Below are 25,738 nucleotides of genomic sequence, written 5' to 3'. Positions count from 1 at the left end.
AGAGACAGTTAGTTTTAACTTCTAGCTATTTCTTCTATTTTATTTTTCTTTTTGTATGTGACAGAATTTTAGGTGATTTTTATTTTCTTTTTTATACTTCTGGTGGTTGTTTTATCTTCTAATGTTCTACAGTTTTATAATTGAGAGGTCTTTTTTAAAAAGTAAAATGCAGTCCACTGATTAGCAAAGCCATTTTAACAAATAAGTTTCTTACAGTGAATCAATTTTCTAAGACCTCATCTAACTTCTTAGCTGCTCTAATTTGAAGTTTTACTACCTTTTAATGTAAATATCTTTGAAGTTTCTTGTAAGTATTATTGTAAAAATAATAACAATTATGATGGCCCAAATGTAAGAACCATTTTTACAAATTTTTTTTCCCTGTATTTTTCAAGCATCAAAGCCTCTGAATTACTCTTTCCTCCATTAAGGGAGAGAAGCACTTGTGGAAAGGCTTGGTATTTCTCCACTCCCCCGCTTACTGTAAACTCTGGCATATTTTCATTTGACAGGTTATTTTTAACCTTTTCTTTGTTTTCTTGTTCCTCACTATAGATGAAGATCTAATAAAGCATGGCTGGCCTGAAGATATTTGGTAAGTAACAACTTTGGTTCTGTTTTCTATGCCTTATTTACTTTCTTAGATTTGGCCAACCACCTGACTTTTATGATGAAACCTAGAACTCTTGCTTTGCATTTTGTTTATGAATGGTCAGTGGTAAGTAGCTGCCTGCCAGCCCCCTTCATTTATAATTGCCGTGTAAACTGGGGATGACCATAGAGGCTTCTGGAACCAAGACATTCTTTAACCTCATGTGTGGTCTTCTCATAGTGGACTAGTGAGACCACCTCACTCAAACACTCAGACCACTCTTCTTGGAAGGACGAAGGATGGATGAGGGCTTCACAGGTGGCAGTGAGGAAAATAGAAGCTTCCGTGTAGATGGAATAGATAGAGCATCTGACCCGGTACAGCTTTAAAGAAAACATAGGCTAGGTTCCCTTTGTCTTCTCAGCTCCCGTATGACGTTAGCCCTGTCTTGATCCAGCCTCTACTCCCTCTTTCTAAAATATTTTCTGGAAATTTAAAGAATAATAATTATACTTTCTTTGCCTCCTTCCAAGATAATTTATTTTTGCTGTTCACAAAACCCAGCCCAAAAAACGATGACCAGTGAACAAAAAACTCCTTCATTTTAGTTGAATTCTTTTTCTTTTCTAACTGCCTTAGAATGCCATATGGGCATTTCTACCACTCAGACCTCAAACCTTTTAGGAGGACATGGGCTCCCATGACTTTCATGTAACACTGTTGGGCTCAGTTTGCTTTCCTTTTCTGTCTTCAGCTTCTACTCTTGTGATGTGTCTCTCCTGGAGCCTAATTCTATATATAGAGCGGGGTGTGGTCTCCACAACTCCAAACACCGCCCCCCCCCCCCCCCCCCCCGGCCAAATGCTATCCCTAAAGATAAGCACACAGATCCTCTTGGCTTTAACAATAATAATAATGAACACTTACTGAATACCTAGCTATATGCCAAGTACTGGTAGGTGTTTACTTTATTAATACATTTAATTTCACAGTAGCCCTGTAAAAGAGTTACTGGTATTAAGCCCATTTTCAGATGAGGAAGCTAAGGCTAAGGGAAACTGAACAGATGTGCTCTGGTTGTTGCTGGCCCCCCAGCTGGCTCTAGTTTTGAATTACCAATTTCTTTCTTCGGCTGCTGCTCTTTGGCTAAGGGTGCCTTCCTTCGTCCCTCAGGCCATCGCTGCAGCTCTCTCTGGACCTCTTTTCTCCAAGTGTGGGCCTGGATCCTTCACTCAGTTCCCTAGAGACACATAGGTTAGGCACTTTTTAGAAGAGCTGCTTGATTTTCAGTAAAGTGGACAGCATTGAACATTTAATAGGAAAACTGTTGCACAGAGACTAACTTAAGCTCCCCCCAGATGTGGCCATCCTCAGACCCCCCCCCGGGCCCAGCTGCAGACACCCACCAAGGGGCGCCTCCTATCTTGCTCCAGCCTACCCCATTATGGAGGGGCTAATTCATGATGCAGAGGAAATGCTTTCCTGTTTGTCCTCGCTAAAGGAACCAAGAGGAACTATAAACCTGAGGAATTTTAAAGTCTTTTTTTTTTTTTTTTTTTTTAATTTCCTCCCTGTTCCAGCACAGTGGCCTGTCTTCTGAACTCAAATATCAGGTGTCATCAAGGTAGACACTGCTTCGTACCCCCTTACCTCAGGTGCAGGGTTTGCAATGCCCAGGGCTTCTAGATTGAGTGCTGCTTACCTTCCTGGAACTTTAGACTATAAGTGTCATGAAGACAACGATTACTTTGTTTACTACCACATCCCATTACCTACCATAGGACCTGGCCCATGGTACACGTTCAGTAAAAATTAACTAACTCTGCCTCTCTAGCGGTGATCTCTACTGGACATTTCTTCATATAACTGCATTCTGGTATCTCCATTTTGAGCACCTGTCACCGAGCTGGATTATTTCAGTTGTCCTTAAAGCCCAAAGATCTCCAGATTCTGTCAAGGGATATTAGAATGGCCACACCTGTTATGTAGTTATCTGCTGTGAATTTTTAAACATGTCAGGTTTGAGGCATAAATACCTGCATAGTAAAGGTTACATATTCAGATGCATCACGAAAGTCAATTTACCACAGCCTTTTACCTGACTTTTTATTTTTTAATTAAGTAAGTGGAAGAGAAATTTCTAATTTACAACATACACCCTCTGTGTTCTGAGTTGGGTTTTTTATTTCATTATGGTTGATTATCTCCTGGAATGCTATTTAACCAAATTGGTGTCTACAGATACCTTGATACCCATCTTGACATCCTTGAGACTAATGACTGTTGTTGGAAGTGATTGACTTTCACTTTTAGAAGCTATTCGAGGCCTAATGTGAGGTAGAATAGCCAGCCCTAAATTTCAAGACTCTTCTGTCAGTCCTGGAAACATTCCTGGGCATGCTAGGAATGATTCAGTTGATTGACATTCCGGGGCCGTTTTTCAGCATGGTTCGCTCTGAGATAAATTTTGGAACTTTACCTGTGTGAGCATCAGCACCTGAGTTTATACCAGAAAACCTTCTGAGGCACCTTTAAGCAAAGGATTTTCCCGGGACTAAATGAGAATGGAACTGAATTTATCTTTAAACAAAAGAAAATAGAAATAGTGTGTTTACTGCCTCCAAACTCCCTAATGAACAGTATTTCCAGGGACCCCACTTTCAGGAGTTAAATGACTCAGCTTCTGAGGGCCTGCATCTCTGCATCCCCCAGTCATTGATGCTCATTTATTGAGCTTTCTAGTCTCTGCATTCAGTAAAGAAAACAGTGATGAAGTAGAGAGAGAGGAAGATAACAAGGATAAGAAGGAACTAGGGAACTACTGGGCATGATTTAAACTTTTTGGAGTAAACATTTTAGAAGGTTTGGAAAGGTTTTTTTAAGGAAACTTGCTCACGATAGTTTGTTTACAGAGCTGGCTTTTTTGTTTGTTTTTACAGTTCAACCAAAGCCCCATACTTCCCCACATTCCTCGTGCCCTTATAGAGGTATACCTACCAGCCTGGAGTTGGTCTGTGTATCAGCAGTGATATATTCCCTGTGTGTTTTGGGATTTCAGCTACTTATGTATTGCTCCATTCGATGTATATTGAATTATTTGTGTGTTTCTTTTGACAAAATTCCACATCAGAGACCTTATCTTAAGGAAAATCAGAATACAATCGAGCTACTGTGGGTATGTAGGAAAGAGTTGTTTTAAATGGAGAACTGGCTTAAAACAAGTTGGAATGGGAGAAGTTACTTCTCAGCTGAACTTGCTTCCTAATGGGTTCTAATCCTAAGATCCTGAAAAAGGGTAATGAGCTATGTAATTTCAGATTTGCAAAAACACATTTTTTTCAGTGGAAAAGGCCGAGCTGAAGACACTAATCAGTAGGAATCTCTTATATGGGAATGCAAATGAGTAAATGAACCAGTTGGGGAAAAATAAATCAATGTCCACTTCTGGCTAGCAGTAAAGGTTAATAGAACCTAGAGTCATCATAGACTGCCAAAAAAGTGTAATATTTTTCTGTATCCAAAGTGACTAACAAGATGCTTAACTTGTTGAAGAGGGAACACCATAATCTTAACATTTATGTAGAACCATGCTGTCTGCATCTTGTACTAGGTGTGAGTGTGTGACCATTTTCACCTCTGAAAGATACATTATTGCTAAGAAAATGTCTAGAGAAATATATACCTCCTTAGGTTTTTACTGAAAACTCTTTAGCCTGGAAAGTTAGGAACTAAAGAAGAGATGATTAAAGTTAACAGAATCCCAAAGTGACCATCATGTGTTACTGTTGTTTGGTGCTAGAGTCCTGGGGGTGTCTCTGGAAGTTGAAAAGAGAGAAAGTCAACTTTATTTGGTGAATTATAAATATGAAAAACTTAGTATCTCAAAACGTTAAGACTAGGTGAGAAAGGATTTAAGTTTAGAAAGATTTCATTAAATTGGCAGATGATAGAGCCTTAATAAAAGGTAAATTTGGGACATTGGGATGGGAGGGCGTTCCAGATGTTTTTAGGACAATATCATAAAGGGCAACCCCCATGCTTTCCCAGAAGCCCTGTATTAGGGCCATTGTCAGATGTGAGGCAGGATGAATTGTTGGTCTGACCCATTTTATGACTCTTCCAACTCTGTGCTTCTCTTTGGATTGTTTTGCCATCACTTGAAACTTAGGATGTCCCAAACCAAACCTCTCATCTTTTTTTCCCAAACTGGTGTCTTCTCCAGCTGTAAAGTATTTCTCTCTGTGGTCCTGCCAGTCTCCCAGGCTTGCAACACCACAGTCTTGATGACTTCTTCCATTCCTTTCTCTCCTTACCTGAAATTCCTTTCTCTGTGTTTCCTCTAAGTCCCGTGCTTCAGTCAGGGACCCTCTAAACCTCAGTCCATCAATGAAGCCTTTGGTCACGGATAGCTCTTTCTCACTGGAAAAATCACCCTTTCCGGGGCATTTCCATTTATCGTCTCTAGTATTCATCTTGGCACTTAGTCTCACACAGCTGCAGAACCTTCCATGTTTATCTTACCTCTCCCAGTCAATAGTGCCTTTGGAAGCAGTGACTGTGTTTTATACTCCCTATGGTGCTTGGCATGTGGTGAGCACTGAGTTAATACTTTCTGGATTGGAATGCTTTAAAGGCAAGGGGTCTGAGGAGGTGGTTGTCTTGTACCTCTTGCTAAAAGTGGTTTTCATTCTTTGTAGGTTTCATGTGGACAAACTCTCTTCGGCTCATGTATACCTTCGATTACATAAGGTAACTGGATTTAAACATGGACTCATGACTTTTTCTCTAGCTATGAGCATCCTATCTTGTCCTCTGTCCTTTTTTTGCAGTTTAAATTGCTTCAAGTAATAAATATGTACAAAAGTTGGAAAATCAGCAAATGAAGAGATGTCTTACCCCTGACCTGGAAAATCACTAAGGGAAAGTCTGGTGATTTTTGGATACTTGGAAGGGGGCATAGTCCATATACCCCAGCTAGAACCACTGTCCCCACTGCGTAATTATCCTACCAGTTCAGCTGTTTGGTTTGTCACCTCTGCTCTCTCTCCCTTTCATTTCAGTGGACAATTCCGGACCTTCTGTCTTTTCCCGTGGAGATGATGTGTGGTTCCTTCTCACACTCCCTCACCGAGGGTGGATATTCCCAGTTATTAGGGGCTTCTTTGGGACATTTAAAACAGCATTAGAATAGTAAGGGGAAAAGATGCAACGTTTCCTAGTAACATAAAAGCACTGGTTTTCTTTCTTTTTTTTTTTTTTTTTGAGGTAGTGGAGGTATTCTCTGGAGCAGAAGACTTTACTTATTTTTTATTTGTTTCAAAGATTTTATTTATTTATTTGTCAGAGAGATAGAGAGAGAGTGAGTAAGCACAAGCAGGGGGAGTGGCAGGCAGAGGGAGAAGCAGGCTTCCCGCTGAGCAAGGAGCCCAATGTGGGACTCCATCCCAGGACCCTGGGATCATGACCTGAGCCGAAGGCAGATGCCCAACTGACTGAGCCACCCAGGCGTCCCAAAAGCACTGGTTTTCTAATGCCTTTACTTTCATATATTTTATTTTATTTTATTTATTTTTTTTTTTAAAGATTTTATTTATTTATTTGACAGAGAGCGAGAGAGGGAACACAAGCAGGGGGAGTGGAAGAGGGAGAATCAGGCTTCCTGCAGAGCAGGGAGCCCGATGTGGGGCTCGATCCCAGGACCCTGGGACCATGACCTGCGCCTAAGGCAGACGCTTGACAACTGAGCCACCCAGGCGCCCCTCATATATTATATTTTATACAGTTGAATCATAGGGTATATATACTTGCTATATGTATTACTTTTTTTTTTTTTAATGTCTTACTTTGGAATGATTTTAGATTTAGAGAGAAGTTGCAGAGATTGTACAGAGTTCCCATATACCTCGTGCCTAGTTCTCCCCCCATTGTGAACATTTTATATTATTACGGCAGATTTGTTAGAACCAAGAAACCAACATTGGTACGTTACCATTAACTAAACTCTGGACTCTATTTTGATTTCACCAGTTTTTCCATTAATGTCCTCCTCCAGCCCAGTGTCCCACATTGTGTTTAATTGTCATGTCTGCCTAGGCTCTGGTCTGTGGCAGTTTCACACTGTGAAAGTGTGAGACTCTCCCTATTTCTCATGACCATGACAATTTGAGAAGTACGGGTCAGGTTCTTGACAGAATATTACTCAGTTTGAGTTTATCTGATGTTTTTCTCATGACTGATGTTCTGGGTTTTGGAGAAAGAATAGCACAAAGGTGGAGTGCCCTCCTCATCACATCATGTCAAGGGTACCTGCATTAATAGAACTTAGCACTGATGTTGCTAACCTTCATCTCCTGGCCAGCCCAGTGTTTGCCAGGTTTGTCCACTAGAGTCTTGTTTTTCTCCCCCCTTCCATACTCTGTTATTTGGAGACAAGTTACCAAGTCCAGCCCATACTCAAGGGGATGGGGATGGAATTAAGCTCTACTTCTTGCAGTGGGGGGAGTATTTACATATATAAGGAAGATTCATCTCTTCTCCCCTATATATTTAATACAGTAGTTTATTTGTATCACTATGGACTCATATGTTTATTTTATATTCGGGGTTATAATCCAATTCTGTGTTATTTGGTAGCTGAAATTGTCCCAGCTTTAGTTGGAGCTCTTTCAGCTTGGCTCTTGTGTTCCTTTGATATGCTCCCATCCTTTGGTTTTTGAGCACTTCCTTGCTCTCTGGCTCTCTAAGATGCTATGGGCTCATCTTGTATTTTCCCTGCCCCAGTCCTTGAATCAGCCCTTTCTCCAAGCAACCCTGATTCCTTTTATTGGGGAGTGGTATTTAGAAGCCAAGATCTGGACGTGGTGTGCTCACTGCTCCTGGAGTGTCATTGCTTCTAGGCCCTGTCAGAGGGCTAGGAACTACATGTCTGTATACATGAGCTACGGAGCTAGGAACTACATGTAGGTATACTAACGCATGTTAGTAATTCCTGTGAATCTTTGTTTCTGTGTCTCCATTTGTATCTGTGTTAAGCAAAACATGAGCTCATACTGATGTCTTTGACAAATCTGTTATTACAGAGGCCATTCTAGCCTTTTCTCCTTGCTTCTCTGTTATTTCCTTCTCAGCGCGAGAAGCCTGGTTCCCACCATCCAACATCTATTTGCTTATTTGATTGCACTATTTGTGTAAGTGGTTTCAGATTTGTTAAGCTGTCTCCCCATTCAAAACAACTTTATCAAGTAAAGTACAGTGTTTACGTGCAATTATTTTTGTCTTTTTGCCTTTAGTTTCCAGTCAAAATGCTGTTTTCCAGAGTTATTTGTAAGCTGCTCTATTTTTTACCACATGCCTTTGAGAGATGTCATGCCGTGCACTTAGATTTTTTTTTGTTTACGTTCCATCCTGTTGTATTATTACAGTTGTTAATTCCCCTAGTTGATTGTATGACTCTTTTAAAGTGACAGTGTGATAAACTTTCATCTTACCATATTATTTTCATATTTATTGTTTTGACTGGCCGCTTTGAGTTGGTAGATAATATGCCACAATTAATACGAAACGTCCCTTTCAGAATATAAGTTGTTTACAGTTTTCAACATTATGAATCCCCAACAAGAAATTTTCTTTATGAACCATATTGTTTTTCTTTCGAAGTAAGTTTTATACAATAATTCTCAGAAATGGAGTCACTGAGCCAAAAGATAGAAACATTTGGTAAATCTTTCAGAGGCCGATTGCTCTCTAAAAATAATTGCACTAGTTTAAAATGCTACCTGATACGTACAGGTTTTCCAAACCCTTCCGGGATTTTACAACTTAAAAAAAATAGCAACCTTTTGACAATTTTTAAATAAGTATAAGATGCTATTTCATTATGATTATAATATTCACTTCTTAATCTGTTAGCAGGGTTATACACTGTGCCCCATCTTTATTTATACTCTTTATGTTTTTGAGAACTGTATTGTAAAGCACATTATGAGCCATGTCAAAAAGAGGAAGATTGTGAATTCTGCTGGAACAAAAGTCTGGATTCTCCTTGGCAACGTCTTGCCATTTTGGAACTATTTTAAGTTTAGAGAAAATAGAGTATGGTGTTACCAAGTTTCCTTTTGGTTCAGATTAAGTTTTTCTTTTCCTTTAGACTCTGCTGTGTCAGAAAATGGAAATAATAGTGGTAGTCCCAAGTACACTTACTACCAGTTACTCCTTGTTTGAAAAGAAGTTTAATTTCATTTTCTTTTGGGAGCAACATCATGTGCTCAATAAAAATATGTGCTTTTTAGGGATTGTTTATCTGGTTGATCTGCAGTAAGTGGCGTAGCCTTTTGTACTTAGTAGGTACCAAGTGAGTGTTGGAGATGGAGTAAAACCAAGCGGTTGGGGACCCAGACTGCTGGAGGGGAGACCTAGCTGTCCTGCGTACTAGCTGTGTGACTTATTGAGCAAGTCACCTAGCTGTGCCCGTTTCCTCATCTGTAAGAGGGAGCTAACAGTACCTATCTTCTTGGGCCATTGTGACCATTAAATGAGCTAGCATGACTGAAGCAGTTAGAATAATGCCTGGCACATGTTAAGCATCGTATGTGTTAACTTTTTGGTTGTTGAATTCAGTTGAATTCAACCCAGACCTTGAAGATCAGAGATATTCAGCAGTGTTCTTTCCTAGGCTTCTTTGGTTTTTGAAAACCCATAGAAAACCCTTAGCTGTCCAGAGGTCTCTTACCTCATTGACAGAGATGGCACAAAGCCCACAGTCAAAATTCTGACATTTATGTATTGAGAGCACCTCAGACTCTCCAGTCAGAGTTCACTCTGACTTTATGCATAACGCTAAGCTGAAGGATTGTTTTTTTTTTTTTTTTTTTAAGTCTGCTCGTATTATATTAGAAGTAGCCAACAGGAAGATGAGCTTGCTTCAGGAATAGTGACAGACACAGGTAGCAAGAAGGGATATGAGGATGTAGGCTGACATCCAGGACCAAGAAACTACATTTCCACAAGAATTCCAAAGGCACTGTACTCTGGGGTCAGTTGCTACAACCCTTGGGCCTGGGTTCATCTCTCAGCTCTGTCACTTACTAGATTTAGGGGACCCTAGCCCAGTTACTTAACCCTGCTAAGCTTCATTTTCATCGTTGCTGAAGTGAAGATAATACTATCTTTATCATATGGCTGTTTACTTAGTGCCTGGCACATGGTGGGTACTTCAAAAGTGGTAGCTGTTTTGTTTTTTAATTATGTTGATTTATCTAGAATAGGGTCAGTCTGCTTCTGTGTATTTTTGATTCTCCCGAAGGCATCACTATCACCATATTATGGCCTAGTGTAATGGTTGATACTCTTAGTAATGACATTGTGTTATCAAGATGCTAAATTCAGAATCCTTTCTTTAAGTGGTCAGGGAATTGCACATTATGAGCTATGTTATTAAAGTAGTGGCAAACTTAAATCACGTATTTTTTTGGGTCAACGTTATGTATTTGAGAGATCCTCATTTTAAAACATTTTAAAAACAAACAAAAAAAATTCTGAAACATAATGGAATAAACTTAATTTATCTCCAGTTATTTAGGTAGGTGGCACATTTCATTCCCATACAGAAGTGCTGCTTTAATCCCATGCCTAGCTGGAGCCAGTACTGAGGTGATTCCCACTTGTTCGGCCTTTGAAATATTTTTGTTCTTTTGGAATGGCTTTGCTTTTTCAGCTTTGACTTTGTTACAATATCTGTACAGAAAATGAGTCAATATTATTTTTCCCTTAGGGTGGGTGGTTATATTGAACACACCAAGAGCGGGGTTCCTAATTAAGGCTGATGGATGACCTACCTCAAACGATGTTTGAGACTCAAGACCATAAGATATCTCTTTGAAAGGAAGGTCATAGGGACCTCAGCAAAGAAGACTTCCAATTATCAGAAATAGGCACCATTTCCCCACAAGGTTTCCAGAAGAAAGAATGAAGAGAAGAAAGTGACAAGAAAGAGGAGAAAGTTCCTGAGACATAATTACAGTTAGTACTTTAGTGGTTTTCTTTTATACCCTTTTCACCCACTTATTAAGTATTAATATTTTCCATATTACTTGTACTGCCTTCTCTCAAACATTCCCATAATAGACTTCATTTTTCAGTGTTCTGAAATACAGTGAAGAGCCTCTGCTTTTAATAAAGTTTTGCCTAGTAAGGCAGTAAAGCCCTATAAGTGCTCCAGTATTGATCAGTGACAAGGTAGTGGACCATCTGGTTTATTTTTATGTTCCAGGGGGAGAAGATAGAAGACATACCAAAGGAAGTCCTGATGGACTGTGCCCATCTTGTGAAGGCCAATAGCATTCAAGGTCAGTTCTCTTAGAGGTGTTTTCAGAATTAACGCCAATATCTGTATCTGAAATTGAATACATTTTAGAGAACATGTCAGTGACTTGGGCTTGAGTCAAATGAATAATATGTAATATACCTTTCCCCTGTTTTGTTCTGCTGCCTGTCTGAGAACTGAAAGCTAATCTCTCCACCCCTCTCATGTTCGTGGTCCTTTCTCAGCTCTTTCTACTGTGTTCCCCTTACCTTGACTAGAAGCTTGTCTAAACCTGCCTACCCTTGATGTTATTCATAGAAAGACTTTTGGGGGTGCCTGGGTGGCTTAGTCAAACTGATTCTTGCTTTCGGCTCAGGTCCTGATTTCATGGCTCATGAGATCGAGCCCCTCGTGGGGCTCCACACTCAGCGGGCGTCTGCTTGGATATTCTCTCCCTCTGCCCTTCCCCCAATGCGTGTGCACGCGCGCTCTCTCTTAAATAAATCTTCAAAAAAAGGTGGGGGGCTTTTGGAAATGAGGTTAGGTTAATAGCTAAGCAAGAGATGTGTGTCATGGCTTTATTTTTAATGCTGTGTGATGTCTTTCTTTCCATCATTTGTTCTTAAATTCTAGAACTCAAGTCTCTATATCCCTGTTTCTTACTTTTTTTTTCTCTCCTTCTCCTCTTTCATACTTTATTCTCCCTGTATATTGTGAAGGTATCGAGTCTGTTGATCTTCTTATCTCCCAAAGAATCTCATTTAGTTGGTCTGGGGTGATCCATGAGTATCTGTATTTTTCCAGTGTTCTCCGGGAAATTGTAATATGTACAGAGGGTTGGTTGAGAACAATTGTCCTGTTTTAGGGGAGGCCTGTAATTCTGGGCTTGGTGCTTGTTTAGTTTTGTCAGTAGTAGATTTTTTTTTTTTTCTAAGAATTTTATTTATTTGACAGAGACAGAGCAGGAGAGCACAAGCAGGGGGAGCAGCAGAGGGAGAGGGAGAAGCAGGCTTCCCACTGAGATAGGAGCCCAATGTGGGGCTCGATCCCATGACCCTGGGATCACGACCTGAGCCGAAGGCAGTCGTTTAAACAACTGAGCCACCCAGGCGCCCCTGTCAGTAGTAGATTTAATTGGTCAGTAGTCAGTACAGGTCAAGAAGGACAATTTTGGGGGAGGAAGTGGGAGTTAAAAAGGGGAGCCAGGAGATGGTGTTCTGCTAAGAATGGTTGAGCTAGTAGGTTGGATTTTGGGGTGTAGGACACAGAGCTAGATAGAGTGGAGGTAAGTTTGGTTTGATGTGAGGTTGAGAGATTATCCAGAGGGTTGGAAAGAAATATGGTTTGGATAGAGGGCAAACACTTAGCTGATAGTAGGTACCAGGGTTGGAGATGACAGGATAAGAGTTGGCCAGTGTACCCCTTCCTCATCACTTAGACTAAGTTGGACAGCTTTACTGAGTCAGATACCTAGCCAAAGAAAGTAGAAGTCTGGTTGTGTAGAGTCACTGGTTTTCAACGCTGTAAATCATTAAATTGCAGTTAGTCTTTTAGGACATTCCATTTTTATGAGCAGAACAGAGTTTTTAAGATTTCCAGTCACGAGCTTCAGTTATTAAAGTAAAAATAATAAAATTAAAACAATCATTATCCTCTTGTGTGTTGCAACCTCTTTCACATGATCTTGTTCCCTTTCCATGCCCCTGGCTAGCAGATGTGACTTTATTAAAGGGTCTTTGGACTCTTTATTCTGGGCCTGGCCTCTTTATTCTTAATCTCTTTATAGTTTACTAGTTCTAGAGAAAACAGAAAAGGCAGAAGAGTCATGACACTGCCCTTCTCTGCTCTCCACTTCAGCCTTCCACAGTGAGAGCTCACTTAGCAGAATAAGGAGCTAAGCCCAGGAGCCTCACTCATGAGTTGACAGCAGAGGATGCTGAGGATGCTCCATTTGCGTTGCTGTGCAGTTAAAATATTCCCCCCGGCTAGACTGCCTTTGGCTCTCAGAACCAAGGAAATTGGGTTAAACTTGTTTGTCATCGTAGAATCTGGTCAGTCAGTTTATTCATGGAATCTTTTGCCAGATTAAACTTTCTAAAGTCTTAGATACTTTCTGTGACACGCCTCACCTTAATTATACATATAAATCCAGACTTCTTAAGCTAGAAGTTAAGCATCTCTGCTCTGACTACAGGCTTTTTTCCCTTCACATATTTCACCCTCCAGCCAAAGCACGTATTGGCTGTTTTCCTACCATATATCTCTGCTTATGTTGTCTCCTCTGTCCTCAGTTTTGTCTGCCTTTCAGTCGTCCCGTGTCTAGATGCAAGCTTAGGTTCAGGGTCCACCCAGTAGTTGTAGTAATGGTAGTAATAGCTAACCTTGAACATTAATTACATGCCTGGCACTACATGCTAAAACTTCACAGATTATTTCACTTATCAACCCTACTGAGATATGTGTTATTATTTTCATTCTAGAGATGAGTGAGCTGAGCTTAAGGGAGTTAAGGAACCTGCCCAACGTCTCAGAGCTCTGAAGTGTGGTAGTGGGTGCATTTGAAGTCAGTCTGACCTACAAGTCTTCTGTCTTAACCACTAAACTGTATTAACCTCTCTGATGGGGCCTTTCCCTTCTTCCAGCGTGGGTGACCACTGCCCTCTCAGAGCAGCATTAGGACTTTACCTGTACCTTTCCAATAGCATTTGATGAGTTCTGCTTTTCTTTCTTTCTTTTTTTTTTCCTAAAGATTATATTTATTTATTTGAGAGAGAGCGAGAGCTGGGGGTGGGGGGGCAGGGAGGGCAGAGAGAAAGAAGCATACTCCCTGCTGAGCAAGAAGTCTGATGCAGGGCTCGATCCCAGGACCCTGAGATCATGACCTGAGCCGAAGGCAGACGCTTAACCGACTGAGCCACCCGGGCGCCCTGAAGAAGTCTGCTTTTCATTGAGGTTATTTATGTATTTACCTGCTTTCCTTTAGTCTTGGAAGACAAGACCCATTATCTGATCCATGTTTGGATCTCCCGTAGCACCACACACATGGAGATTTTTTTAAATCTTAATTTTGAAAAAAAAAATTTCAAACCTACAGAAACGTTGCTAGAAAAATACAACTCCTGTATGCCCTTCACTTAGATTCAATCATTTTTCCATATGTATTTGCTTTCTCTCTATAATGTTCTAATTATTCCTTTTTTTAGCTGAATCATTCGAAGGAAAATTATAGACCTCATAACTCTTCAGCATGTCCTAAGAACAAGGACATTGTCTAAGTAACTGCATTACTGTGACCAGATTCAGGAAGTTTAACATGGCTAGAATACTGTCATTTGATATACAGTCCATATGTAAGTTTTTCCAGTTGTCCCGCTACTATCCCTTTATAGCATTTCTTTTTCTCTCTCTTTTTTTTAAAGATTTTATTTATTTATTTGAGAGAGAGAGAATGCACAAGCAGGGGGAGCTGCAGGCAGAGGGAGAAGCAGGCTCCCTGCAGAGCATGGGGAGCCCGATGTGGGATTTGATCCCAGGACCCTGGGATCATGACCTGAGCTGAAGGCAGAAGCTTAACTGCCTGAGCCACCCAGGCACCCTAGCATTTCTTTTTCTGATCCAAGATCATATGTTATAGTTACTCATCATGTCTCTGATCTCTTTTAATCTGAAGATACTTCTTTGTCTTTCAAGACATTGACACTTTGAATGGAGACCAGTTGTAGGATATCCTGTGATTTGGGTTGGTCTGATGCTTCCACTTGAGTAGGATCACATGCATTTTCAGTCAGGAATAACATATAAGTGAAGTCTTGTGCGTTACAATCAGGAGTCACATGGTGCCATTTTGCTCCATTTTTGATGATGTTAATTTTGATCACTTAAGTAAGCAGTTATTCACCAGTTTTCTCCAATGTATGTGGTGATTTAATAAACTATATAATATACTGAAAAGGGCCTTAAAGAGTGTTGGGCCAGTGATTAAACTGGGATTCTTCAAGCTGCCTGAGAAGCGGTCCAGGGCAGAGGGGAAATGTGAGGTGGAGGTGGTAGGAGGAATGAGTGGGGTATGGGGTACCCGGCACCCCTTTCATCCAGAGCATCTCTGCTTTTATTACTTTGATATGTTTTCTTTGGTAAAAGAGGTACTACCACTGTGAAAAGAAACAAACAAACAAAAAATTCTACTAGTCCGATCTCTTCCTGTTTCAGATGAGATTCCGGGAGCCCTGGGCACGTTCCCTAAGTGACACAGCTGGTTTGTGTTGGTGCCAGGGTCTCGTGCTGGTCTCTTGAATCCCAGACCATGGCTTTTTGCTTTATCTCGATGTTTAGCCTTTACTGAATCAACGACTCCATTGGGAACCTGAGGGAAACCTGTTTGGTCCATTTCTCTTTTTAAAAAATGCGTATCATAAATTTTGTTTTCAGCATTTGGGAGTCTCAGAAGTCCCTGAAGCTAATCCACAGACCCCTGCTTTCCTTCATAACACTATTGCTTGAATTGTGTTGGTCACCTTTACCATTTGCCTTTCGTGGGTGGGTTCAAAAAAAAAAAGTATTTGGTGGTTTGAATCCGTCAATGGCTGTTTTGCACTCAGCCTTTCCCTTTGTTGGATTTTGGTAATTGGCCAGTGGGTGAGGGAACTCAGTATGCTCCGGCCCTCATGTTGAAGACAGTCTCTCTTGGCAGGCTGCAAGATGAACAACGTTAATGTGGTATATACACCGTGGTCTAACCTGAAGAAAACAGCCGACATGGATGTGGGACAGATAGGCTTTCACAGGCAGAAGGATGTAAGTGTTGTGCGCCGCCAGGGGAGGTGCCGTGGAGCCCCAGGCTTTTCCGTCTCCTGCCTTCATTGTTGAAGGCTCAGCATGACGTATGCCTTCTAAATCCCTTTTCAGCTGGGTTGTTTGGCCCCTAGAAAGCGTTGCCTCTGTTCTGGGGGGGAAAACCTACAATAAAGATTCAATATTGTTCCCTCCCATCTCCCTCAAAGGTGAAAATTGTGACCGTGGAGAAGAAAGTGAATGAGATCCTGAACCGATTAGAAAAGACCAAAATGGAGCGGTTCCCAGACCTCGCCGCAGAGAAGGAATGCAGAGACCGAGAAGAGAGGAATGAGAAAAAAGCCCAAATTCAGGAAATGAAAAGGAGAGAGAAGGAAGAGATGAAGAAGAAGCGGGAAATGGACGAACTTAGGTATGTCGGAGCTGTGGTGTTGACCTTGGAGATTCCTCGCTGTTGATTTTCATCAGGGACCAACCCGTAGGAAGGATATACTGGTGGAGGGCAGGACAGAGAACAGACGCGGGGCCTGAGACGGTCTAGGAAAAGGCAGTTATGCTGAGGCGTTGGTCAAATGACGCCCTTTTATAGGGACGGGATATGAGTGTGTGTGAAATAAAAGAGCTAATTTTATTCTTAGATAAACCGTCATCTTTAGAGTTCGGTTTGTAAACATCTTCAGGAAAAGACAAGATGTTATATTAAGGATTTAACATTGACTCGCTGTGGTACTTGAATAAGGTGGTCTTAGCTCTGAAGGCCTATGCTAGTAATTCTTTTTTTTTTTTTTTTTAAGATTTTATTTGTTTATTTGAGAGAGAGAGTACGAGCAGGGATGGGGGGTGTAGGGGGAGTTGAGAGGCAGAGGGGAGAGGGAGAAGCAGACCCCCAGCTGAGCAGGGAACCTGATGTAGGGCTCAATCACTGGACCCTGGGATCTATGACCTGTGCCGAAGGCAAACAACACTTAACCGACTGAGCCAGCCAGGTGCCCCAATGCTAGTAATTCTTAAAATCTGTTTTTTAAAATAAAAAATTTTTTTCGTAAGTTAGAAGTGATTAATGTAATGAGGCCTACCCCAAAGCACTACACTTTAAAATGATAAATAGTAGGGGGTGCCTAGCTGGCTCAGTCAGTAGAGCATGTGACTCTATCTTGGGGTTGTGAGTTCAATCCCCATGTTGGGTGTGGAGCCTACTTAATAAAATAAGATACAAAATCTTTAAAAAATAAACAAATAAAAATAAGTAAAATGATAAATAGTAGTTAAAATACAACTTGAGTCCTGAATTTCTAGTGTATGAGAATCCAGACTGAGTTTTCTGTGGCTTCTATAACAAATTATCACAGATTTAGTGGCTTCAAACAACACAGATTTTCTACCTTACAGTTCCATCCATTCATATGTTAGAAGTCCAGCGTGGTTCTCAGTGGGCTAATATCAAGGTGTCAGCTGGGCTGTGTTCCTTTCTGGAGCTCTAGGGGAGAATCTGTTTCCTTTTCCAGCTCCTAGAGGCCACCCACATTCCTTGGCTTGTGGCCCCTTCCTCCATCTTCAGAGCTGGCCACATGGCATCTCTGAGACCCTCCCTCCAGAGTCGCAGCCCCATCTCTGACCACAGCCTTCTGTACTGTTGAGGACCAGTGCAGTGACATTGGGCCCACCCAGACAATCCATAACCTCTCCATCTAAGATCCTTAACCCAACCACATCTGCAAAGCCCCTTGTGCCAGATGAGGTGACATATTTGCAGGTTCTGGGGATTGGGATGTGGACATCTATGGTTGGGATCATTAGTCTGCCCACCACACTGAATCTGTAGTAGATGTATAGTTTATACCTAAAGAGACTCCTGGGTTTTCTTTGTCAAAGAGGGAATTTAATCCTGCAACTTCTACTCACAGGATTTCTAGATTTTCCCACAGTTCTCCGTAGATATCATTTGTGTTAAGCATACCAAAAAGAAGGGGGGGAAGAAAAGGCATTGCTGTGCCTTTGGGAGTGGCATAGGATCAAAATGAGCTGTCTTGCCATGTCCTGACTTGGTTTCCTTGGAATACACTGGGTGATTAAAGGTTGTTGGGTCAGAATGTAGGTATAATGATCAAGTACTGGTATTTCTTAGTTATCCACATGCACGTGCTCCTTTGGAGGTTCTGCTGAAACGGGATAAGTGGCTGCATTTAAAATATATTCAGATGGAGAGCTCCGGAAGTGTTATCCTGAGTTATAATCTGCTGACACGAGACAAACGAATGCCCAGATTTGGTTTGACCTAGTGTGAGTCTGCTTTGTGTTGTGAGTGAAAGAAAAATTATCAGCTCGATCAGCGCAGTAAAATGTGTGGAATTTTGAGCAATGTAGGATTGAGAGTAGCTTATTCATTTTTGTTTTTCGTGTGGAGTGGGGAAAAGAGTGAAAACGTACCTTCTTGTGCCCTCTACAGATCTAACAATTTTGTTCAGAAACATAATATGTTAGGAATATAATATCACTTAATTTACTTAAAAACTTAACAAGAAAGAATAGCTAACGTTTTTGGGCACTTGTCATCTGCCAAACCCTGTACTATATTTAGCTCCATTATTTCATTTGATCCTAACAATAGCCAATATGAGGCAAATATTGTTATTACCTGCATTTTCTAGAAGAGGAAACAGCCTGACAAGCAGTTAAGTAACTTGCCCAAAGTCACAGAGCTAGTCTTGTCTGATTCTCAAGCTCACAACACGCTATAACCACTCTTTTCTGCCTCTGTTCAGTCTATTCAGCGTTAAAGTAAAATTTATTCCATATGAATCAAGTAATTTATAGATACGGGAATTTATCTTAAAATGCATTTTGTTTTTGCTTCAAAACAAGCTGTGTACTAGTAAAATTTAGGGGATTTTGTATATTTGATTTTATTAAACTAAAACACGATGTGCTTATCTCCCAGATTTTCTTTTATAGTATCAATAACACATAAAATATTTAAATAAGTTGATGGGGGAAAAAAATTCTCATTGTTATTGAATGAAATTTTTGCCTCAAAAGCAAATTTATCTGATCAGTCCCATTTTCTAAGCTGTCCCTCGTCACTTGTAATTTTTCCATTTGTTTTCTCAGACACAAATTTTTGTCCTATATCGCTCTGGCCCATAAATATCAAAAGGAAAATGTAAGTGGAATAAATGGGAAAATCACTTTTCTAGTTCATGTTTTTCTACACAGTTTTTCCCTGACGCTTTCTTTTTAATAAATGATCGTGGCTCTCAGAAAACCAGAAACAGCTGATGCGTTCATTTCTGTGAAACCTGTGCCACGGCAATGATTTGCTTTCCCAAGCTGCTGAAGCTGGGAGGGTGAGAGGCAAGGCTGCAGCGCGGGGAAGCCACGCAGCGACAGACCAGGGACCTGCCTGTTTGCGTGCCGGCTCCTGCAGCTTCTGTGAAGTTCCAGCCACAAGCTCTAAGCTTCTGACCCGTTTTAAAATCTGTTTTTATACCTTGGTAGTGCTTTATACATCACCTTAGTTTCTGTCTTTGACTCTTCCACCCAAGAGATCAAATGCTGGGCCTACAGAATCTTCTCATTCTCAAGTCTTTCACTTGGTTTTCTGACAATGACAATTTCATTAGCTTTCACCAGCAGCTGGTTCTTTTATTTGAACCATCTGGTAGGGGATGTCCACTTTAGTTGCTGCGAATGCCTAAGAAACCGACTTTTGGGTCTGAAGGGGATTCTGCAGAGAAACCAAGAGATATTCTTATCCCAGAAGTTATCCCCAATGCCTCCAGATGATTTCAGCAAAGAAATACTTAACAGCCTCATATCCGGAGATATCCAACTTCCCTCCAATTCTAAAACCATTATTTAGATTCTTGTCCCCTTTCTTTTCTCAACTTGTTGAACAAGAATGGCAATAAGCCTCTCATTTCTAATATCTACTGGGAGAAGAAATGGATGGACTTGCCATTATCCAGCTCCAAGTTCTCCGAGCTCTAGTCAGGATCCTCTGTCGGCCCTCAGCTCAGCGATGAACAAAGCCCAGCCCGCCCTGTGGAAGGCACGACTTCTGCTCCGAGGCGAGGAATGATAGCCCCTGGAGACAGAACTCCATCTTGCTCTTGCCGATGAGCCTTTACTCCTTGACCTCAGCATGCAGGAACTGTGATGATCTGATAATGTAAATAGGTCTACGTAAAGAACATCCTCTTAGACAGGTTTTAGAAATATTTGGGTTGTTGAGAGGGCAGTATATTAATACCGTCTGTTCACCATTTATTTTCTTCATCTAAACCATTGGGAAAAATTTCCCCTTCCTTAGATTTTGCATATTCTCACTTACCCATCTTACTCGTTAGCTCCTTAGACACATGCCCTGTGAGCCTAGGAGCTCATGGGGTTTGGGGTGTAGGGAAGACTCCTCACACATTCCTTCCTCTCTCTGACTGCTACACTGCAAGCCATACATTAAGATGAGGTAATAGCAGAGATTCAACACAGGTTTTTAGAGTAGTTGGTGTCTTAGACGTGATCTTGAGAGTGAGAAGCAGAACAGCTTCTACTCAGTCTACATTTGGTTTGAGAGAGCCGGCATTTGGAGAAATCCTTTAGACAGATTACTGGTGAGTCTCCCAGTGGACACCATCATTTATTGGCAGGTGCTAGGGAAGAGCATCCCTGGCTCCCTTCAGTGTGTCCTGGCTGCGTCGTTTCATCTCTGTAGTGGAATGCATGGTTGCATCCAAATGAAAGCTCACCTGCTCTGTTTCAGTCTTGTATTCACTAATTTGGGCTTTGTGGTGTTATAACAAACATCAACATCAAAATTAAGCTCCACCATGTGGATATTAAAACCAGAAGAAACAATAGAAAAAGGTAGTTAATAGAGGATAAGTGAGTAACAGATCAGAAAAGAAAAAGATAGGGACTGTGGCTACCTGAGATAGAGATATTTAAAAATTGGGAGTCTGGGAGGTCGAAATTTGAAACCAAGGCTCGGGTGATTGAAGTCAGACAAGTACAAGGCCCAGGTAAAATGGCAAGTCACAGGTGAATGGATCATCAGTTTGGACAAGTAACCTGAGCTGGATTTGGGGACAAAGATGAGTTTAGCAAGATGGTTAATGTGTGGGGGGCGCCTGGGTGGCTCAGTCATTAAGCGTCTGCCTTCGGCTCAGGTCATGATCCTAGGGTCCTGGGATCGAGCCCCGCATCGGGCTCCCTGCTCGGTGGGGAGCCTGCTTCTCCCTCTCCCATTCCCCTGCTTGTGTTCCCTCTCTCGCTCTGTCTCTCTCTGTCAAATAAATAAGTAAAATCTTAAAAAAAAAAAAAAAAAGATGGTTAATGTGTGGAAAGTTATAGCTGGTAAGGGGCAAAGCAGGAATTCTAACTCAAGTCTGGAGTCCTGAGGTCCGCACCGTACTGCCTGTAAGGCAAGAAAGGAACGGGTTGGCAAGGCCAGAGTCAAGGTCATATATAGGCAAATAAAAGAATAAAAGATTAGGCACATCGGAGAGGGATTTTAAAAGGTTTTGCGTAGTACAGAATTTCAGGTTGTAAGTGATAAGGAGCCATCATAGGTGTCCTAGGATGTTAGGAAGAAGTAGACCTGTAGGAGGAGTTTAGTGGCAACATGTAGAAAAGGTAAAACACCAATGATTAAAAAGATGATACAGTCCAGTGTAGAAATGACTGCTTTAATTGGACCTTCTTTTGTTTCTCCCTCACACACAAACACTGCTGCCTTCTATAACTAATGCTCTGTATGCTGTAGCTCTCCGTTTTAATGGCAGACTCCTTCAAAGAGGCACTTATATGCATCTTTGCATCCCTTTATGTGTGATCCGGTGCTTTGCATATGCAGTGAGTAAGATTGGTTAATATATTGCGGATGTATAAATAACAGAGATTGGCTTCTCTGAGACAGTGATGCTTGAGCTAAGATCAGAACTATGTTTGCTGGTTAAAAGGGGGATGGGTGGCAAGAGGGCTCTAAGCAGAGGGAACTGGGTGTGCAAAGAAAGACTCTGTGTGGGAGGCAGCAAGGCAGAATCCAGGACTAGAAAGGCAGGCCCAAATGTATGGAACCCAGGAGTGAGGGGATGCATGGATCAAAGTGCCCGAGCACACGGGGCCTGTTGGTGTCATGTTTGTCTTCATCCTTCATCAGACTTTTGTGAGATCATCAAAGACTTTTAAGCAGGGGATTGTATGATAAGGTTTGTGCTTCGGAAAGCTCACTTTGCTGACCTGAATGGAAGGGGAACCTGGTGGGGGGTGGCTAGGCCAGTTAGAAAACTATTAGTTGTCCACAAGACAGGTGATGGTAGCTTGGAATATGGGAGTGTTGTGGAGGGGTAGAGAGAAGTGGACCAGGGAGAAGTGATTTTGTAGGTAAAATGACAAGATTTGAAGCTAGATCGAATGGAGGGGACGGGCAGGGGAAAAGAGTGACTGCTAAGTTTCTGGTGTGTGAGATGAAATGGATGGCGGTGCCGTTCTCTGGGCCCAGGGGATACTGGGAAAGAACCAAACTGGTGTGGGACCATGAGTAGTGAAGGGACATATGAATCTGACAATACCTTGAGGTATCCAAAAAAATGTCAGATAGGCAGATGGATGAATGGGACAGAGCTCAGAGGACAGGCATGGCCTAACAAAGGGTAACTCTGTGTGTTGCTTTCATCGAAGTGGGCTCTCAGACCCAGTGGTTCTTGAATGCGGCGCGGGGATGCCCGTCTTCATTAGGCGATTTTGAAATGCAGCCAGGATTGAGATTCCCTGCTCTACCCACTTTGCACTCAGCATGCCTCTCTCTGCTCTTGCAGCTTCTCCATCTTACCTGTGTATTTCTTAGAGATAACCACGTCCTCCGACAAGCTTCGCCTAATCTCTCTCTCCACATGTCTCCCGGATGGTTGTCTCAAACTGGGACTGTTCTCCTTCCCTCTCGTTCTCAGTTTTCCGTTTCTACAGTTCGTATTTTCTACTTGGATGTCTCACCATTCCTTCACATGCAACATGCCCCACACCGAGCACACCTTCCTTGCAGCATTTGCCCATTTCTCTCAACTGTAGCATTATTTTCTTCAAATCACCCAAGATAGAAACCTTGATGTCATCGTTGATTCCTCTCAGATTTATCCCTTCTTACCTGGACAGCTGTTAACAGCCTGGATTCATGCCCTCAGTGGGGGAACATTGCAGCAGACTGGATGGAGCATGATGGCAGGAGTGTGAGCTCAGGAATCTGACGTGGATTCAGAGGCTCGCTTCTCCACTAGTTAGCTGGGAGAGCTTGCACGACTTCCTTAACGTCCCCCGCTCTGCCTCCTGTGTCTTGAGTAGGCATGAGACTCTCCCTTGCCTTATAAAGTGGTTGGGGGATTAGCGGTAATTTATGAAGCATAGAACACAGGTCCTAGCAAATAAAGGATACTTGGTAAATGGTAAATGTAAATACTGTTACTATTAACTCATCTCTTTGCCTTAATTTCCCTTCTCCCTCTCTTCTGTCTGCTACAGATTAAACACTGGTGTTCTATGGTCTCACTTTCGTTTGTCTCTTTGTGTATTTTTAATTGAACTTTTTGCAGACTTATGGCTGAATAGGTCTTATCTCCTCTCCTGGTAAGCTCTTTGGGGCTAGGCTTTGTCTTGTTCATCATGTTCTGTTTTCTTCCCATCTCATCCTCCACCCAGGCTTAGCACAGGGCTTCACACCTCACAGATATTTAATAAATACTTGCTGAATCTCATATGTCTCTCTTCTGCTCCCATCTTATATTGTGGCTTCTTGCCGATCACGTTGTGTTAGCTCACGCAGTTAGGACAACATAATCGGGCCCCACACATCCAGCCTAATTTCCCGCTACTTTGCCTTCGGACTGCACTTGAATGGACTTGAGATGTCTTTATAAATACCATCTCTTTGCCTTTGCTCCTACCATTCTCTGGATCTGCCCCTGTGCTGGTGCATCTCGTCATGAGTTCCTGTAGCCTCTGCAGTCCGGGCAGTCCGCCCCCAGCAAGGAGTCCTGTTTGCTCTTGGCCATAGATGGGTTTCCTCATCTGAATAACGCCACCTACCTCACAGTGTGGAAGTGACATGAAATGAGTATGAGCAAGCACTTTCTAAACTGTAAAGTGCTGTGCACATCTTATTTACTGTTCAAAGGTATTTGTTGCAATCTCCTTGAGGGCAGGGATCATATTTTCCTCCGAAAGACCCTGCTGGGTACATGGTAAATGTTCATGAAATACTTGCTGGCTGGATAGCCTTATTTTGTTTATTTTTAGAGAAGGGGGGACTTAAGCAGGCTCCACATCCAATGCGGAGCCTACCGTGGGGCTCGATCTCACCACCCTGAGATCATGACCTGACCCAAAATCAAGAGTTGGACACTTAACCGACTGAGCCAACGAGGCGCCCCTGGATAACCTTATTTTAAATGTGTTTTCTTCTAGGAGCTATTCATCACTAATGAAAGTTGAGAATATGTCTTCAAATCAGGTATGTTCAAGTTACTTGTTTTAATGTTGTACCTTAAAATAATTAAGAGTTTTTAATAATTGAGTGACTAGCCAGTACTGATTCACATGTTGCTGATGGCTTGACATGATTTGGCAACCATCATACGCTCAAGTGCATTCTATTGGGCATTGCCCCTCTTTTCCTGGGCCAAGAGGGAAAGAGGGGCAATGTGTTTTTAAGTAGGTCACCTCACGGAAAGAAATCATCGGGCTCTGTTATGATGTGCAGGTCTGTTAACAGAACGTTCTTGCTCCTCATTTCCCCTTTCCTAGTTGTGGCATGCAGAAGGGCCCTTATTAATATTCTACATTAATGTTACTGTAGATCCTATATTACAACTGAAAACAAAATTCTCACCTTCAATTAAAAAACAAAATGGAAGTATTAACCCCAAGATCTTACCTGCAGCCTAAGTGACACATTGGTTGATTTCATGTTCTCAGGACCTCAGATAAGAGAAATGGAGATCCAGATTATAGTACTGAAAGAATTTTCTTAGTATCAGCATCTAATTATTTTATTGGAACTATGTCAGGGACTTACTGTCCATGAGTACTCTCTTCCCAAAATTTATTTTGAAATGGCTGGAGATAGCCCAATTTAGCTATTATGTAACAGGCTGCAGAAAATCGAAACTGGGTGGATATATTTGCTATGTTGCATATTTTATAGTATAGTTTACAAATACAGTTGGCCCTTGAACAGTAAGGGGGTTAGGGGTGCCAAACCCCCTACACAGTTGAAAAATCTCCATATAACTTTTGACTCCCCCAGAACTTAACTGCTGGTAGCCTACTGTTGACCAGAAGCCTTACCCATAATATAAACAGTCGATTGACACATATTTTGTATGTCATATGTATTATGTACCATATTCACATAATAAAGTAAGCTAGAGAAAAGACCATAAAGTCATAGGGAGAAGAAAATACTTTTACAGTCCCAAACTATATTTATTGAAAAAGGGTCTGTGTAGAAGTAGACCCGTGTGGTTCAAACCCGTGTTGTTCAGGGGGCAACTATGTATGCTTTAGATCTTGTTGTTCAGGATACTAGGCACTAATTACGTGTGACCATTTAAATTTGATTAAAATTTAGTTTACTTTAAAAACTCTGCTCAGTCATACTAGCCACATGTGGCTAGTGGTCATATTGGACAGTGCAGAAATAGAACATTTCCACCATCAAAGAAAATAATATTACACACTACTGCCTTAGATGCTTAGAAATAATTAACAAAATTTAAGATCCCTTAAAGGTCATCTCATCTAGTCAGACCCCATATTTAGTTCATCAGTGGGGGTTTTTAGTAGGATTTTACACCTTGTTCATATCTTAATGTCCTTCTAAAAATGAGTAAGGACAATATTCTTATTTCTGTCTCTGTGAAGAACTAAATTTATGAGGCTCCTTTGTGAGTCAGAGATGTAGCTTTGTAATTTATTCTTGAAAAATTCAAGAGTAGCATTATGTAATTAAATACACCTTGAATTTGAAGGTTAGAGCCCTAAGCTATCATTTACTACATGGATAA

The 25,738-nt window shown here is 41.5% G+C and overlaps 1 protein-coding gene across 1 annotated transcript in view; it reads left to right on the top strand.

Annotated features, from left to right (window-relative positions):
• CCDC25 (coiled-coil domain containing 25) overlaps positions 1-25,738 on the top strand; it is a 41,026-nt gene that overhangs the window by 9,029 nt on the left and 6,259 nt on the right. The window contains exons 3-8 of the mRNA XM_032389034.1: positions 556-595; positions 5,290-5,341; positions 10,860-10,935; positions 15,583-15,686; positions 15,893-16,095; positions 24,138-24,183. Of these exons, the coding sequence (XP_032244925.1) occupies positions 556-595; positions 5,290-5,341; positions 10,860-10,935; positions 15,583-15,686; positions 15,893-16,095; positions 24,138-24,183 (521 nt within the window). The remainder of the gene's footprint in view (positions 1-555; positions 596-5,289; positions 5,342-10,859; positions 10,936-15,582; positions 15,687-15,892; positions 16,096-24,137; positions 24,184-25,738) is intronic.

The sequence above is a fragment of the Phoca vitulina genome, unplaced genomic scaffold (genome assembly GCF_004348235.1).
Source record: "Phoca vitulina isolate PV1807 unplaced genomic scaffold, GSC_HSeal_1.0 scaffold53, whole genome shotgun sequence".
Taxonomy (NCBI): Eukaryota; Metazoa; Chordata; class Mammalia; order Carnivora; family Phocidae; genus Phoca; species Phoca vitulina.
The sequence above is the reverse complement of the archived record's forward strand: the minus strand, read 5'-3'. Positions and strand labels throughout refer to the sequence as shown.